General features: G+C 68.1%; 1 protein-coding gene across 5 annotated transcripts in view; it reads left to right on the top strand.

The window, feature by feature from the left end:
- Positions 1 to 930: 930 nt before the first annotated feature.
- Positions 931 to 17,433, top strand: part of NFIC (nuclear factor I C) — a 60,581-nt gene continuing 44,078 nt past the window's right edge. For 2 of the 5 annotated variants that reach the window (XM_067312741.1, XM_067312740.1), the window contains exon 1: positions 4,165 to 4,367. In XM_067312741.1, the coding sequence (XP_067168842.1) occupies positions 4,338 to 4,367 (30 nt within the window). In that variant the 5' untranslated portion in view covers positions 4,165 to 4,337. Of the gene's footprint in view, positions 1,254 to 4,160; positions 4,368 to 17,433 lie in introns of those variants that run through there. The other 3 variants (XM_067312738.1, XM_067312742.1, XM_067312739.1) reach the window with 3 other exon arrangements.

Below are 17,433 nucleotides of genomic sequence, written 5' to 3'. Positions count from 1 at the left end.
AGGGCTGGGGGAATCCGGGGGGCAGAGGTGGGGGTGTCCGGGGGTGCCCGGGGTGGGGGGTGCCGGGGATGCGCTGCGTGACGCCCGGTGCAGGGGCGGGCGGCCGGGCCGGCGCTGCCCGCAGCTCCTCCCCGCGCTGCGGTAGCTCCGCACCGGGGCCGCGCCGCGCCCCCCCCCGCGCCGCGCCGCGCCGCGCCGGGCAGGGCCGGGCCGTGCCGGGGGGGGCGGCCCTGCGCCTCCCTCCGCAGCCAGCCGGCAGCCCCGGGGGGGCCGCGCCGCAGCCCCCGCCACCTACCAGCAACTGCCATCCGGGGGCTGCCGCCGCTGCTCGCCGCGCTGCTGGGCGAGCGGGGCCGGGGGCCCGGGCCCTCCTCCCCTCCCCTCCTCCTCCTCCTCCTCCTCTCCGCCCCCGCACCGGGGAGGCTTCCCCTCCGCAGCGCCGCCGGTGCCCTGGGCGAGGGGAGGAGGAAGAGGAGGAGGCTGCGCGGGCGAGGAAGGGGAGGAGGGCTGCGATGGGGACGGGGCGCTCTCGGCTGCGAGGAGGAGCCGTGCCCGTCCTGAGTCGGGCTTTTTTGGGGGGGGGAGGGGGAGATGTGAGCCTTTATTTTTTATAGGCACCGCCAGGGAGAGATCTACCCATACCTCCATATATATATATATATTATATATATAGCTAGAGAATTTTTTCAATTTTTTTTTGGGGCCTTCCAAAAATAATCATCATCATAACCCACCCCCCCCCCGCCGCTCCGCCGCGCTCCCGCAACCTCCGCTCCGCGCAGAAGAGCGCGCGTAAAGGTCGCGGCGCATGAGGCCGGGCTGGGCGCGGGCGCCGCGCTCCCGCCGCCCGCGCTCCCGGCGCCCCGCGCCGCCCGGCGGCCCCGCCGCCCCGCCGCCTCCCTGAGCCGCCCCGGAACTCGCCGCCGGCGGCAGCCGGCCCGGCCCATGCCCCGCGGCGCGGAGCCCGGCCCAGCCCGGCCCCCGACGCGCTGAGGCCGGAGCATGGCCCCTGGGAGCAAGAAGGAGCCGGAGAGAGGGTGATCGCCCGCGGAGGACACTTTGCCGTTGTCGGTGGCTTTTTTTAGGGGGCTTTTTATTTTTTATTTTTTCTTTCTTCGGGGGCAACATTTTTTTTTTTCCTCCTCCTTCGGCTCGGTGGAAAACACACGTTTTAGAACAAAATACCAAAAAAACACCCTCTTTGCTTTGCTTTTCGCAGCAACTTGGAAGCCCGTTAATTGCACTTGGCTATGGTAGGTCCCATGACACTTTCATTTTCTCTTCTACTTTCCTCCTCTCCCCCCCCCCTTCCCCCGTGTGTGCACCCACGAGCAAAAGTTGGTGGCCGGGGAGGGGGCGGCGGGGGCGCGGGCCGCGCCGGGGGGGGGACGGGAGCGGGCCGCGGCGGCGGGCAGCGGTGCCGGTGCGGGGCGGAGTGGCGGGGCGCTGCCGGGAGCAGAGTTTAATACGGTGCCCGGGGAGGGGGGGAGCGGAGGCGGCGGGGGTGGGGAGGGGAAGGGGTGCCGGGGTGGCGGAGGGAAGTTGCCGCCGTCTCTCCTCCCCCTGCCCACCCCTTCCCCGCGGTATAAAGGGGGGGGGGCGGAGGGCGGGGAGCCGCTCGGCGGCGAGGTCGCGGCGCGGGGGGAGCCTCCGCAGCCCGGGGCGGGCGGCGGGCGGAGGGCTGGATGGAGCTGAAAATGGCCGCTAAAAAAGGGGCGGAGAGGCCTGGCAGCCGCACCGACTTGAACTTGGAAGTGACGCCCAGGAGGGTCGCCAGCAAGTCCGCGCCGCGCTCCGCGGGGCCGCCCTCGGCCCCGGGAGCCGCTGCCCGCCGGCAGGGCCCGCCCCGGGGGCAACGCGGCTGCTCCGCCGCCCCCCCCCTCCCTCCCCGCCGCGAAATGCTGGTGGGGGGCAAAAAAGAAAAGAGAGGAAAAATAAAATCCGCCCAGTCCCCGCAGTGCTCGGTTTTCCCGGCTTTGCTTCCTGCCAGGCCACGGGGGGAAATAACGCGGGTGGCCGCGGCCGCGGCGCGCAGCGGGGGCGCGGGGTGCTGCCGCCGCCCTCCCCGGGGCTCCGGCCCCGCTGCGAAAGTTTGCGGCGGGGCCGCCGCAGCCTCCCCGCTCCCGGCGCCGCGCTCAGCCGAAAGGCACCGCAGAGCCGTTTCGCCTTGCGGGAGAGGCAGGACCGGGGATGCCTGCGGCGATTTTTTATGCGGGGGGGGGGGGGAGAAAAAAAAAAAAAAAGAAAAACCCACTAAGATTCTCCTCTGGGAGAAAGCAAAAGTTGAGAGTGAAAATCAGTTGTGCAGGCGGAGGCGAGGCTGGGACGCACGGAGTGCGGGGAGAGGGTACGTGAGGATATTTTCCCCAGCAGTAGGGCTGAGCGGTGAAAACCCTTCTTCTTATTTAGGGAGAGCGAGGCAGGGCTGGAGACGCAGCTCCAGCAGCCAATGCAGCCGGGAGCAGCTCCCGACCAGCCCCGCAGAGCCCGGCTGCCTCCGACGGGCAGCAGTCCCTCCCTGCATTTCAGGTCACTGCAGGGAGCAATTAAAAAAAAAAAATATATATATATAATATATATGTATCTGAAGGGAGGTGAGAGTGGGGATAAATAAATCGCAAACCTCGAGAGCCTGCCATCCGCCATCCTGCAGGGCTGAAACTCACTTTCACAATTAGGAACCGGGGATTCCCTTTGTTTTTCTGTACGTGGCTCTCTCCCTCTCTCGCTCTCTAATTAGGTTTTATTAAAGCCTCCAGAATTGGTTGTTGTTGTTGTTGTTTCTGTAGTGAGAACTTGCGGTTTGGAGTTTGCCGGGCGCAGGGCTCCGCTTTTTCTTTCTCTTTCTCTCTTTGTGCACTCGGGGGCTGAGGAAGGAGGCGAAGCGGCCGAGAGCCGAACCAGCGCCGCCGGGACGCGGCTGGGCCCGGCGGGGTCGCCGGGGCCGGGGCTCGCCGGGGTCGGACCGGGCCCGGTGGGGTCGCTGGGGCCGGGCCGGGTCCAGAGGACGCGGCGCTGCGCCCGGGGAAACGGGGCTCCTCTTGGCGCTTCCGCCGCGGCACCGGGAAAGAGCGTAAAAATAATGATGATAATGAAAAAGGAAAGAAAAAAAAAAGCAAGCACGGGGGAAAAAAAAAATCTGAAAAAGCAACTCCGTCCGCCGGAATTAGCGGGGTTTGGAGGCTCCCGGGCGGAGGGGCGGTGCGCGGCCGCGGAAGCCGATAGCCGAGCGCGGTCCGCGGGGAGGGAGCCGCGGGGCCGCCGAGCGGGTCTCGCCGAGCACCCTGCGCGGGGAGGGAGGGAGGGAGGGAAAAGCAGTTCGGCCGCCGGTCCCGCCGCCCAGAACACCTCTCCGGGAGGCTCCGGTGCCGGCGGAGCGGAGCGAGGCGCGGTGAAGTTGGCGGGCGGCAGCGGCGGGGAGCGGAGCCCGGCGGGGTGCGAGCATCCCCGCACCGGGCACCCCGGGGCCGCCAGCGCCGGGACTCGCCGGTGGAGCGTCTCCCTTGGCTTGTGCCCAGAAGTTGCACATGAATCTGCAGTTTTTTTCCTCCCCTTCCCCTCGCCGTATTGGCTCCGTTAAAAAAAAAAAAAAAAGAAAAATCCCTGAGCTCGGCCAGCTCTGCCCGCACGTCCCGGCACGGGCAGGGCCGCCCGGGCACCGTGGGAGCCGGGGGGCTATTAATAGCCCCATCGCGGGGGTCCTCGGCCGTGCCCTCCTCCCTCCCCCCCGCTCGCCCCATGCCCCGCAGTGCCTCGGCCCTGCGAGCCAAAGGGGGTTCCTACATCTTTAAATGGGATGTAATATTTTGGGATGGGCTTTTTTCATAACGTCACTTCATTCCTCGCTCCTTTTTTTTTTTTTTTCATTTTCTCATTCTTTCTTTCCTCCCTCTCTCCGGTGCCCGTGTCTCGGATGGAGCCGCTTCCCCTCTAACTTCCCCGCTCGCCCTCTCCCCCGCCGCCCCTGCCTCTAGGCTGGGCGCGGATCGCCCCCCCTCGCCCCCCCCGGCGAAGATGAGCCTTTGGCCGTTTTAAAACGCAAAAACCCCGCGCTTTATTTCGGGGGGGGGGGAAGCCTTTTGCCCTTTTTTATTTTTATTTTTTGCCTTTTTTTTTTTTTTTTTTGGAAGTTGGACCCTTTTTATTTCCTCCTCGGCCCCCCCTCCCGCGGGGCCGCCCCCCCTTGCCCGGCCGCCTCCCCCCGGGCCCCGCAGAGCCGCGCCGGAGGAGAGAGAGAGAAAAAACGCCCGGACTGCTCCAGCCTCCGAAATGACTCAGTAACTTTTACGCCTCGAGTCTCAGCCCTGCAATTAGCCACTTTCCCAGCGCGGCTCGGGATGTATTCGTCTCCTCTCTGCCTGACCCAGGTAACCGGCCACGGCCACGGCCGCGGCCCCCCGCGCTCCCCGCCGCCCTCGGCCCGCTCCCCCCTCCCCGCTCCCGCCGCGGCTTTTCCCCTTTGGTGCAAAAGACTTTGACTGTTGCAAGGCGCAAAAAAAAAAAAAAAACCCAAAAGCAAAGCAAAAAAAAAAAAGAAAAGACCCAGCGAAAGGGCGGGCTGGGGCCGGTGCGGGGCTGCACGGGGCCAGCGCGGGAGCCGCGCTCCCCCCTTGCTCCCCCCGCGCTTTTGGGTGTTTTTTGTGTGTGTGTGTGTGTGTGTGTGTGTGTGTGTGTGTGTGTCTCTCTCTGGCGCTTTGGGGGTTTTTCTGCCTCTGCTTTCACTTGGGGCTCTTGGGGCGGGGGGGGGGGAAGGGTTGCGTTGTGGGTTTTTTTGTTGTTTTTGCTGCGCCCGGAGGTGGGTGGTGCGGGAAGCCGCCCGGTTTCGGGCTCCCGTGGGGGGGGGGGGGGACACACACACGCCGGTGCGCGGCCGGTGCCGTGGCGCGGCGCGGGGAGGCGGCGGGGGGGCTCCGCCGCTGCGGCTCCGCGCTGGCCGCGCCGCCTCTTGCAGAGCGTGAAACTTTTTCCTTCCCTCCCCAGCCCGGCCGCACATGTTCGCGGGGCACAAGGAGGGGGGGGGGGCACACGCGTTTTCTTTGAAATCCTCCAAGTTTGGGACAATTTGCGAGCCTGGCTGTGCTGCGCCCTGCTCGCAGGCCGCGCGCGGCGGGATGTTTGGGGGGCTCCGGCTGCGCCCGCGCCGGGGTGCCGCGCTGGCAGCGGGGCGACGCGTGATCCCGGCTGCCCCCCCTGCCCCCCCCCCCCACGCTTTAGGGGCTGTCAAGGGGATCGCCACCAGCTGCGTGCACGGGGACACTCGCGTCGCTCCAGGTGCCGCCGCCTCGGCGACGTGGCCCGGTGTCGTGCAGGGGCCGCGGCGGGTGGGCCGCAGCGGGCGCTGCGGTCGGAGTGTGGGCGAGGGGCTCCCCGAAGTTTTCGCCGCGGCGGGGGCGGCGGCGGGGGGGCCAGGCTGGGGCGTTTGCAGCTGCGGTGCTGCCTTTGCTCTGTCCTTATTGATCGCTGATATTTATTTAATTATTGAGCAGGCAACCTTCCCCCGGCCTCGTAACCTCTTCCCTGCTGGCAGCCTCCGAGCGCCGCGGTCCGGCCCCGCGCCGGGCGCCAGCTCCCCGTGCAGGGTCCGACCTGGGGGGTCTTGCTGCAGGAGGGCTGCTACCTTCCCCCCCCCCCCCCCCGGCTGCGGGGTCTCTCTGCAATTCGGAGCGCCGTTCCTCCTTGCAGATCTGGTGCCCGCGCCGGGCCTAGGCCTGAGCCGGGAGCAGGAATCTGGCCCCACCTTGGGAAGAGCCCTGGGGATTAGCAGCCACCCAGGAGGTGGGGGGGGGGGGGAAGGAGGTGCCCGCGGCAGCCCCGGCGCCGGGGCTCGACCTGCTGCAGCGGCGGCCACGACACCTGCTGCGTGCGGCGGCAGCGCGGGGCGCCCCGGCCTCGTGTCGCGCTCTTCCCGCGCCTGGCGCTGCGAGCACATCCCAGGCTGGCAAAGGCCTCAGCTCCTCGCTCCTTCCCCGGAAAGGAGGGGGCCAAGGCCACCGGTGGCGGGTTGGGGACCGGAGCCCCGCTGCCGAGCGGGACGAGCGCGCAGTCGGTGCCCGGGGCGGCCGGGCTGCTCCCGAAGCCGCCGTCCGAGCTGGGGCATCGTGGGCCCCTCGTGGAGCCACGCGGTGCCCGGGCGTCCTGCGACTGCAGGGGCTGCCCGCGGCCGAGGGGTGGGCACGGACACGGGCACGGACACGAGTGGACAGGGCTGGGACGGCACAAGTGACCCTGGTGAAGGTGCTCCCGGTTGCGTGGTTGACTTGGCAACACCTCGGTCTTTTCTTTTTCAAGTGTAACACCTTGATCTTTTCTTTTTCAAGTGTAACACCTCAGTCTTCTTTTTCTTCTCCTTCTCCTTTTCATTTTTCTCTTCTCTTTCTTTCTCCTTTTCTTTTCTCTTTTTCTTTTCTCTTTTTCTTTTCTCTTTTTCTTTTCTCTTTTTCTTTTCTCTTTTTCTTTTCTCTTTTTCTTTTCTTTTTTCTTTTCTCTTTTCTTTTCTTTTCTTTTCTTTTCTTTTCTTTTCTTTTCTTTTCTTTTCTTTTCTTTTCTTTTCTTTTCTTTTCTTTTCTTTTCTTTTCTTTTCTTTTCTTTTCTTTTCTTTTCTTTTCTTTTCTCTCTCTTTCCCCCAACCCAAGTCAGTGCTTACCGAGGGACCCAATATCTCAGTGTCATTCCCGGCCTCCCCCTCCCACCGGTCCCCAATCTGAGCCGGGTTTGCAGAGCCCGTTTTTGCCAGCTAACAGCGCTGGTCTGAAGGTGGGGAGCCGTGTGGTCGCTCGCTGGCCTGGCTCAGGCTGGCAGGAGCAGTTCTGCTCACAAAACCGTGCTGTTCCCAGCGCTGCGCTCCGAGGATGGGGGGGGAGCTGGTTTTTCCTACCCGGATCCAAACCTCGGCCTCGCCACCCATTGCTGCATTCGCCCTGGGAAGGCTCCGGTTTTCCTCGGCCCTAGCGTTGCATCGGGTGGGCTTGGCCGGTGTCTGCACCTCCGGCTCCCCCCGCCTCCCCCCCGGCCCGACCCTGCCGTGGCGAAGCGTTCCCGCGAGCCAAGCCATTCCCATCCCACACATGCTCGGCAGGGAGACTCACCCGGGCTCGGGGAGCTGCGCGGATGGTGATGTGGATACATTGGAACGTGCGCGGGATCCGCCCTGCGTCGGGCTTCGCCGCGCTCCCCTCCGGCAGCGCCTCTGCCCCCCGGGCCCGCTGAGCCGGGGGCAGCCGCGCCGGCCCCCTCTCCCGCTCCCGTTCCCGCGGCCTCCCTTCCCGACTGGAGCGGGTCCGATTCCGAGGCCGGCGTTGGCAGCCCGGCGGCACTGAAATAGCCCTGGCCAGGCGGGCACCGTACCACGCTCCCGGTGGTGGCCGGCTGGCCGGCGTCTCCGCCGGGAGAGGAGGGTGACTGTGCTCCGCTCGGCTGTCCCTGCCTGCGGAGGGACTTCCTCCCCCTCCCCCCGCTCACCTCTGTCCCCTCTCGGGGACCGGGCAGGAAGTCAAGATGGAGCTGCCCAGATTAGCAGGGAAGCGGGGCCGGCATCTCGGCCAAGGGCCGCCTGCGTGTGGCCGCGCGCGAGAGGCCTCCGGGCCCCCCCTTCCCGCGTGTCTCCGGCTGCAGAGCCGGCACGGGCCCCCCGAAAGAGCTGTGACAGCCACCACTTGCTCCTCGCTGCGCCTAGACCGAGGAGGCGACCGTATTTCTGGAGGCCCCGGCCAAGGCATAACGTGCATCCCGGGTTCCCGCGGCTGCAAGGGAGGAGGGGGATTTTCCCGCGTGCTGGGCGTCTGCCCCGGTTGGGATGCTCGGGCCGGCTGGGATGCTCCTGCTGCTCTTCCCCAGCACGGTGCAAGCGCTCCGGCGGGCAAGGCAAGGCTCCCGCCCGGCTTTGCTCGCCGTGGGGCAGCCCCGGCGCTCTGCCCGCCCCAGCTCCGCCGTCCCCCCCCGAGATGGGCTGCCTGGAGCCCCCCCCCCCCCGGGCCCTTTCCCGGCCCCAGCGCCACGTGTCACGCGGATGCATCCGTCGAGGCGGGTTTCGGCGGGGAGGCACCAGGCCTGCAACGCTGGGCGTGGGATCGGCAGCCGGGTGCACGCTGCCGTCCGTGCTGCGGCGGCGGGGCTGGATCCTGGCGCGGGGGGATCCTTGGCAGTTGCCGGGAATGGGCTGGACGGCAAAGCCCATGCCGGGGGCTGCTCCGGGGCGTGGAGGGGCTGGCGTCGAGGCCCTGGGAACTGGGCAGAGAAAGGCAGGCTTGGCTGGCAGGGAAATTTTGGCAGGGATGGACCAGGTCCGCGAGAGGTGTCGCGACCGTGTGGCCGGAGGCTCCCTTAGCGCGACGGCGCTGCTTTGCCTGCCTCTGTCTCCCGCTCCGTCCCCGGGGCTTCCCGCCCCACACGGTTCATCCGCCCCGCGGCGAGCTGCGCCGCCGCTGCCACCTGCTCGCGCCCGTGGCCACAGCGGGGTGCCGGCATCCCCCGGGGCACGTCTCCTCCGGACCTGCCCTAAAAACCCCTCGGAAAAACTCCTTCCCAAGAGCCGCCGCGGCGCTGGGCAGCGCTGGCTCCGGAGCAGGTGATGGCTCCGTGCCCAGCGCCAACCGGGCTTTTCGGAAGAGCTGCAGGGCCCCGGCGCTGCCGAGCGGGGACCCCGGTGGCGGAGGCTCACCCCTGCGCCGGTAGCTGCACCGAGCCAAATTCCAGCCGGGAGCTGAGCTCGGGTGCCAAAGCTTAGGAGTAACTCGCCGGGAACGGCGGGGGGAGAGAGCGAGGGAAGGTTGCAACACACTTTCAATTCTCCCGTCTGCGGAGCATTGTTTGGGAAAAACAATGCGGCCGTTCTTCCAACGTAACCTTCGGGAGCTGCCCGCGTTGCCGCGAGGCTCCCGCCGCGCCGGGCCCGCCTGCCCCAGCCGGCCGGGCCCTCCCGCTCGCCGAGGATCTCGCTGCTTCTGCCTGCTCTAATTTTAAATCCTCGGCCGGTAAAAATAGATCCCTTTTTTTTTTTTTTTTTTAAGGGCGATTTATGAACCCGGATACGAGCAGGACGGGAGCCCGCGGGGAGCTCGGAGGCCCGGGGCCGAGCTGGGGGAAGGCGCGCGGGTGCTGCGCAGGTGCGGCGCAGGGGCGAGCCGTGCGGGCCGGCGGCGGGCAGGATAAGCCCCTCGCTGCGCGCCGAAACGCTTCCCGACCCCGGCTTTAAGGGGCGCCCTTAGGTGAGAAGTGACGGGCCGGGGAGCCAGGTTGTCCCGGTCCCCGCGGCATCACCTTGCGCTTGGCTTAAATCGCCGTCCATCCGCCTCGCCGAAACACCCGTCAGCGATTCGCGCTCCTCGGCGGATCTGGCTTTCGCCTTTTCCTCCGCCGATTTATTCGCTCCTTTTCTCCGCGCTCGGCAGCGCGAACACGCAGGGTCCGGCCGGGGCCAGTTTCTCTCCGGCTGCCGCATGTGGAGGAGGCCGGGAGCGGATGGAGAGCGAACCCGAAGCTTGCACCGGTTGCAGAGGTGCAACCGCTTTTGCAGGTAGCCGCTCCAGCTAGGCAAAGCCCGACCGCTGGGCCCGAGCCCCCTCGAGTGCATCTTTAAGCGCGCGAGGAATTGCCGGGGTCCGTTGCCTTTTTTCCAGGCTGGGGACGGATGCTGGGAGCTGTAGGCTGGAGCCCGTCTGCCTTAGCCTGGCCGTATCTCGCGGTTGCAGCGGGGCCGCAGCTCCGGCCTGAGGATCGCGAGGTTGCAGCGTGGCGGCCTGCAAAACTTTTCCTTTCCCGGCTCAGATAAGCGCTGTTCGCTGAGCGCCGGAGCAGCGGGAAGGGGCTGCAACCCCCCGGCCGTGCTCAAGCGCTGCAGCCGGGCGGCACCGTGGATTTAAGGCTGAGGCTGTTGCTAATCGCGGTGGCTTTACCCGTGCAAACCCTATACGTAGGCTGAGCATAGAGGAGATGTTTGGCTTCATCGCTGCCCTATCCAGAAGGGATTTTACCCTGGGATCGCGCTCGCCCTGTGCCCCATCCATCCCCGGGGGAGACCCCGATTTGGGGTTGTGCCGATGCCGGGGGCGGAGGAGAGAGCGGGGGCTGCAGGGCAGGACCCGGAGGAGCCGGGAAAGGGTCGGCGAGCAGCCCCGCTCCGTCTTCCCGCGGAGCAGCGTGCCGGCGCATTGCCAGCAGCGAATTAAGAGCTTTGTTAAAGGCTCCCCCCACCCCGTCCCCGTCCCCGTCGGGCACGGGCACGCTCCCGCTGTCGGCCAGCACGACGTGCTTCGATTCGGAGCGGCGCGAGGGAGGCGGCAGCCCCGAAGGGACTGGCTTTCCCGGGTTTTCCTTGCGGCTGGAGCAGCCGAAATGGCACAAAGCTGCGTCTGTTAAAACTCTCTTTCTTTCACCCTACCTTGAGGACCGGAGAGCTGGGCATCCAAAAAGCTTTGGAAAGGCCTCGGGCTGGGGCTCTTCCAGCAAAACCGAGCCAGGACCGTCTCTCGCTGCGGCGCTTTGACCCTGGGTGCCTGGCGGCCTCCTTCCTAGCTTAAATAGACATTGCACCAGGGCCGTAATAATATTTGGAGACCCGGTGTAAATCCAGGTCTCCGGGGGCGCTGGCTGGGTTCTGCATCCGCACGGAAAGGGGGGGGGGAACAGCATCGCCTCCCGCTACTGCTGGTGGCCCAAAGGACCATGCGCGGGATCCAGGGGGACGGAGCTGGTATTGGAGTGGGTTCGGGCCACCCTCGGCCCGTCGCCGGCCCCTGATGCCCCTTCCTGTATCCCGGGGCCAAGCGCCCCCCCACCCTTGCAGGGACGTCGGCGGCCCCCCCCCCCCAGCTCCGTTGCCGGCGAGGGCGAAGGAGGGGAGGGGGGAAGGCAAAATCTCCGCGCGCCAGGCTGGCTGCCTGCCCGCCGCCCCCGTCCATGCTGTGTCTCTTCCTGCGCGGGGATGGATGTGCCAGCACGCCCGAGCGGCGCTGAGCATCGCCGCGAGGGGCTGGGCGCTGCCGGGAGGGCGGCAGCGAGCCGGCGAGGAGGAGGAGGAGGAGGAGGGGGGGGGGGGTCTGGCCCCCAAAGCCCCCCGCGCTCGGGTGCCGGCCGCCCCGGGGCCGAGCGCGCCGGGGTGCCGCGAGCGGGCGGGCAGCGGGGATTTTTCCCGCGGTGCCCGGGGGCTGCGGCGGGCAGGTCGGGGCAAGGCGGGCGAAGGAGCGGGCCGTGCGCCCCCGAGGCGGCGGGGAGCGGCGTGGGCCGCGGCAGGCGCTGAGCCGACGGGCGAGTCGGGCCGCGGCACCGCGGCGGCAGCGGCGGCGGAGCCCAGCTCCCGCGGCGCTTTTGGGTACCAGAGCATCTTTGGAGGCTCTGGAGGCAGCAGGGCCTGAACGCAGCATCCCTGCCCGGCTCGGCCGGGGTCATGGGCATCCCGGTGTGGGCATCCCGGCGCTGGGCATCCCGGCGCTGGGCACGGCGGGGACGTTTGCAAGCCGGGCCCCGCACCCAGCAGCTGGCAGCGGCCCGGGCGCGCGGCTCTCCATCCATCATGTCGGCCCCGGGCAGGCATCCCCTGCGTCCGCGCAGCGCTGTGCCAGCTTGGCCGGCACCCAGCGCCGGCACCGGCCAAGCCCAGGCTCTTCCCAAGTCCCGGAGAGGAGCTGGGAAGGGATCCCACGGCCCAGGTGTGGCCACGATCCCGCGCTGGGGGGGACCCGCGGGCCAGGCGGTGCCAAGCATTGATTTATCGGTTAACTCGCCGCCGCTTTAAAAGCGCATTAATCCTGCCTTCACCTGCCAGCAGCCATCTATAATCAGCGTTTTGGGCAGAATCCCCAGGCCGGGGCTTTGGGCAGCCGAACGCTGGGCATTCCCCTCCGAGCCTGCCGTATCCAGGCCAAGATTTCGGGAGAGGCCGGGCAGCACCGTTGGGCAGCGCTGCCTGGCACGGGCAGGCTGGGAGCGGGCCATCGGGCTGACCCCTCTCCTCCGGGGCTGCTTCAGGCCCCCGGGAGTTTGCTGGAGCCTGTGGCCAGGTGGAGCTTCTTTTCTTTTCTTTTTTCCGTTTTTTTTTTTTTTAATGGGGTTTTATCTTGTTTTTTTTAATAGGCTTTTACTCTCCTTGCAAAGGGCCCCTGCATTCCCCTCCCAGGGAAGCGCTATTTGCCCGGCTTTTGTCCAAAAAAAACCCCCAACGTGTTTCTGATCACAAAAAACCCAAGAAATATTTTCGCTTGCGAAGGGGGGGGGAAAAAAAAGAAAAAAAGAAAAGAAAAGAGAGAGAAACGCTGATTTTCCGAGCGCCACGTTTCCCCCGCTCCCCTAGCTGGCCCTTCCATGCGGCCCCCACCATAACGAGAGGCGCCGTTTTCCCGCGGGTGCCGTCCCCGCGGCGGGACCCGATACCGCGGCGCGGGCCCCCCGCTCCACCGCCGGCTCCCACCTTGCGGCAGGCGCGCCGGGGCGGCCGGGGAGCACCGGTGCCCTGCCGGCGCTCTCCCGGGAGCCACCCATCACGCCGGCTGCCGCAGAGCTCCCCGCCGCGAGCCCCGAGGACGCCGGGGCCCGTCGGCCCGCGGTGGCTCGGCCGGAGCCGGGAGCTGCTATTTCCTCCCCCCCCTCCCGGCTCCCTGCAGTCCCCTGGCTCCTGCCCTGCGATTCGGGAAAGTGAGACAGCAAGAAATGTAACGTGACCCTCGCCGCGCCGCGCTGCAAAATCTCCTTTAGTAACCTGTGCGCCAGGACAGGCGAGCGCCGCGGCGTGCATACCAATGAAGCGGCGCTGGCGAAAAGTGCCGAGTAAAGGGTTTTTGATGGAAATGGCATCGCATGAGGAAGAGAGGGAGCGGGCGCGGGCGCGTGCACGGCGCGGAGCCTGTGCCTGCATGCCAGCCGGCCCGGCACGTGTGGGCGTGCGAGGGTGCACGCACGTGTGCGCACGTGTGCGCGGGAGGCTGCGGGAGGAGGGGGGGGGGTGCGGGGCGCCCGGCGCCGGCTGCCCGTGCTGGCCACGTTGGCACCAACGGGGGTGACCGGAGGGGGGCTGCAAGCTGCAAGCAGCACCGTGGGGGGTTTGCAGGTTTGCAGGCTGCCGGGGAACTCGCGGGACCCTCGAGCGCTGCAGGATGCTGCGAGCGCCGCTCGGGGAGGAGGGTGCTCCGAGCACCGGCCGTGCAGGGGGCCGAGCGGCTTCTCGCGGCCCGAGCTGAAAAGCAGCCGCTGCTCTTCCTAGCCGCCGCGATCAAAGGCCGGCGCGGGAGGGAGCCGGGCCTGCGCGAGCAGAGCCCCTGGCTGCACGCCACCCCACCTTCCCGCTCCGCTCCCCCGAGAGTTTGTTAAACAAATTTCTCTAATTGCACAAGCCGAGGAGTTTGTTGTAGAAAACGCCGGGGAAATTCCCCTCGTCTCGGCCGCCCCTTCCCCGGCCCTGGGGCAGCAGACGCTTTGCAGGCGGCGAGCGCCTTTTCCCCTCCGCGGGGGGCTCCGGGCCGGGCCATCGCCTCGCCTGCAGCCCATCGGCCCTCCCGGCTCAAATGCACCGGAGGGGGGGGGATTCGGCGTTGCAAAGCGCAGCCGCCCCCATCCCTCTGCGTCCATCCTCCGGCATCCTCCTTGCGGAGCCCCCCCTGTGCCAACGGCCTTCCAAAGCCGCCCGTGTGCCGCCTTTGAAATCGAAACCCGGCGGCGGAGCGGGCGGCCGGAGGCGTAAAAGCCTCGGACGCGCGACGGTTTAATCTCTTTAGCGGGTCTGGGGCGGCCCGATCCGGGAGCTGCCGGGCTGCCGCTTAGCTCATCACTATAGATAGCTGGCAGCGGCGGACACGTGCAGGGCTCGCGGCAGGATTCGCCTTCTCCCTAGCGAAGCTCCGGCAGGAGAGGCGCGCGGCCCGCCCGGGATGCGCGGCGTGGGATGCGTGGGGTCGTTTAAAACGTCAGCGCGGGTTCGGGGTGCGGCGGTGCCCTACGGGTGGTTTTGCACCTTCTGCACGGATAGGTGCAAATCCCCGTTGTTCCCCGGGATGAAACCTGCCGATGCCGGCGGGAAAAGAAGCGTAACGTCCACCGGGATTGCTGGCACGGGTCGGCGGTTTGGACGGCCTGGCCGCGAGCCGAAACGCGGGGGGCTCGGCGGGGCGCAGGGTGCTTCACGGCGCCCACCCCGGGGCCGCACCACCCTGGGGCCGCAGCTTTCGCTTTTGCTTCCCGCGGGGTTTCGTTTCGGAGCCGCTCTCGAGCGAAAGCAGCACCCGGCCCTGGGGGCCTGCAGGGGGGATCCCCGCCGCCGGGACTCCCCGGAGTGGGGTTCATCTCCCCGAGCCGTATTTTCCCGCGGGAAGCATCGGGGCCGAACGCGTTCAGCACCGGCAGGATCCGGTGTCGATCGCCGCCACGGGCCCATCGCTCTCGGCCGAAGCGGCCTGGAGGCTCCTGCGAGGTTTCGGGCCGTGCTGCCTGCGCTGGTGCAAGAGGGCGTCTCGCCTCGCCAGCACCCCGGGGTGCAGGGCCGCCCTGAGCAGCCTCCTGCTGCAACGCCCCTCGCGAGCCCTTTGGGTGCAGCGGGGGCCACGCGCGGGGCGCCGGGCCGGGGCGCCGGGCCGGTTTTCAAAAAGCATCGTTGCCGGGGGCTCTAAAAATAGAGCCGTACTGGGATCTTAATGGGACTTTGTGGGAAACCTGGAAACATTTTCTCATCCCTGTAAATGAGTCCAGATGCATTAGCGATGACTGCATCGCATCCTGAGGTACCGCCGGAGGAAACCAGGACACGCTCGCCGGCCTCCTCTCCGCGCCGCGGTCAAGCGGTTCGGGAGGCAACTTGTTCGGCAGCTGAGCCGCGTCCCCCCCGCGTGCCGCTCGGGATGGTGGAGTGGCCCCTGCACCCGGGGATGCTCGACTCCGGCGTGCCCCGGGCTGGAGCCGGAGGGTTTCCGTGAGCCTGATGCCACCGCGCTCCAAGCAAAGCAGCCGCGACTGTCCTCCCTCCCCTGCCCGGGACGCCTGCGCATTTGCACGCCGCCGCGGGCACGTGCATGCTCCGTGCGTGCTCCGTGCGTGCTCCGTGCGTGCTCCGTGCCTAGCGCACTCGACGCTCTCCATGCCGCGGCCCTGCTGTGTCGGGGCTTTCCGAAGCCGCGCCGTGCTGTCGGCGCTGCCAAGCATCCCCGCGGCTCCCAGGCCCCGTTATCTCCCATCCCGGGGTTTCATGGCTCCGTGGCGGAGGCGAGCGTGAGCGACCCCCTCTCCCCCCCCCAAACATCCTCAGGCTGTGGGTGACAGCGTCCCCCAAGCGCTGCGGGTCCGGCGCGCTCCAGTGGCTTTCCTGGGTGCTCTGTGGTGCTGAGCCAGAGCCAGGCTCGCTGCAGGGACACCGGGCTGGCAAGGGGACGGGATGGGCCGAGCGGCAGAGAACGGCGAGCTCGTCACACGTCAGCAAGCCCTGGCGCGTCCTTTCCCCGTGGGGCTCTTCCTTGCCGTGCTCTCCCTCCCGGTACCCGCACGGCGGCCGGCAGCAGGGGAGCCCGGGCCGGGCCGAAACGCCCCATCCTGGCCCCGAGCCGGTCGGCCGAGCGGAACCGGCGGGAAGCAGCCCAACGTGGCGTTTCCTTCCGCTTCCCTTCCTTCCCGGGCAACGTCGCTGAGCGGCCGGGGGCTTGGCCCGGCGCTCCGTGGAGCTCCCAGCCCTGCTACGAGGACCTTGGACATGTCTCTCGCTCCGTGTGTCTCTCGCTCGGCGAGATGGTTCTCGGCGGCCAGGCTGGGCTACGGGCCAGGCTGGGCGAGTAGCCCGGGGCCAGCGGCTCCGGGAGGCCACGTCACGAGGCGGCTTGGCAGCGCTGGCGCTGCAGCGGGGCACTGTCACTTAGTGGTCGCGGTGGCCCCGGGGAGGCAGGGCACGCCGGGACGGGCCCTGCCCTGTGCCTCGGTTTCCCCCCCGGCTGGGAATGGCACCCGGCATGGGAAAAAGGGGCTCACGGTGGCATTGGTGGCAAAGCCAGGTTGATTTGGGGGACTCTGGGCTTGGGCTTCCCGGGGTCTCCGCTCCCCGTGGGCTCCGGCAGCGCCTCCGAGCCCTGGGAAAAGGTGCAGGGCTCGGCGGGGAGAGGGGACCTGGTGCGGCCCCGCGAGCGAGCATCCTCAGCGGGCGCCGCCGGTGACCGGAGAGGAACCCTCCATCCCGAACAGACTCCCTTTGTTCGGGACCGCGCGAGCCCGGGCGGCCCAGGCCTCCGCTCCCGGCATTTGGGCCGCCGCCAAAACCCTCCCGAAATATGACCCGGCTCGGCTCAGCCTTTGAGGCCGGCTCAGGAAAGCTGTAAGGTCGCTCCAAAGCCGGGGCAGAGCTCGGTCTTTGGAGAACGCCGCTCCTTCGGCCAGGGAGGGCTCGGTGGCATCGCGGGGCGCGCGGGTGCCGAGCCCCCCGCCGCCCCGTGCCTCAGTTTCCCCGTCTCCGGCAGCCGCGGGATGCAAACCCCCCGGGGGGGGGCCGAATCTCCCCGCTCCCGCCGCAGGGCCCGGCAGCCGGGGGCCCGAGCCGGGCGATCCTGCCGCGAGGTCACCCGCTCCTCCGCGAAAGGCCTGGGTTATTTTTAAACCGTGACTCGCTCAAAGCCTCCGGGGGCCTGGATCATCCGCAGCGCCGTAAACATGGCGCGCCCGGCTCGCGGGCGGCGGGGGGCACGGCGGCGCGCGGGGGCCGTTGCCCGTCCCGCTGCACCGGTCCTGCGTGGGTCCCCATCGTGGGGCTCGGAGACAGGTCCCCGTCACCCTCCGGTGCCATCCCCCCCCCCATTCCCAGCCGACACCTCCAGCAGGGAATTGGGGGCCCCTCTTTGCACCCCTGCATGTGCAATAGCGTACGCAGGTGGAGGAATTAGTCCCCCTGGGAAAGGCCAGGATGGGGAGCCGGAGCGGTCCCTGGGGACATGGGGACCCCGCTGGCCCTGCCACCCGCGGTGCCTGGGACAGGGGCTGCGGGGGGAGCGGGCCGGCCCGGGGGCCCCGCGGCCTCGGCGCTGACGCAGGGCCGGGCGGAGGAGCTGGCAGCGCCGGGGCCTGCTGGCGAATCCTTTTTTTTTTTCCAGTTCCATAAACCGTTTCCCTTCCTCGAAGCCCCGGGGGGGATTTCGGCTGGGAAGCCACGTGGCCCTGGCTCTGCTGGCCACGGGATGCCTCCGGAGGGGGGGACGACAGCACCTCAGCAGGCCGTGTCCCCCCCCAAGCGGGTCCCCTCCGTGCTCTCCCTGCGCCGCTGGCGCATCCGTGGAGCCCAGAGCCGGGGTGACGGGCACAGGGCAGGCTGCGGCGTTGTCCCCGGGCGGGATGACAGCTGTGTCGGCGTGCATCCCCGGGGCGAAGGGCAGCTCGCCACGTGAACCCGCACCGAGGGGCAGCCCCGGACCCCCTGCACCAGCCCCCCCATCCCAGCTCCTGCCCCGTGCCGGCTGCTCCCGGCCGCCGCCTTGCCACGATGCTCCC

The sequence above is a fragment of the Apteryx mantelli genome, chromosome 30 (assembly GCF_036417845.1).
Source record: "Apteryx mantelli isolate bAptMan1 chromosome 30, bAptMan1.hap1, whole genome shotgun sequence".
Taxonomy (NCBI): Eukaryota; Metazoa; Chordata; class Aves; order Apterygiformes; family Apterygidae; genus Apteryx; species Apteryx mantelli.
The sequence above is the reverse complement of the archived record's forward strand: the minus strand, read 5'-3'. Positions and strand labels throughout refer to the sequence as shown.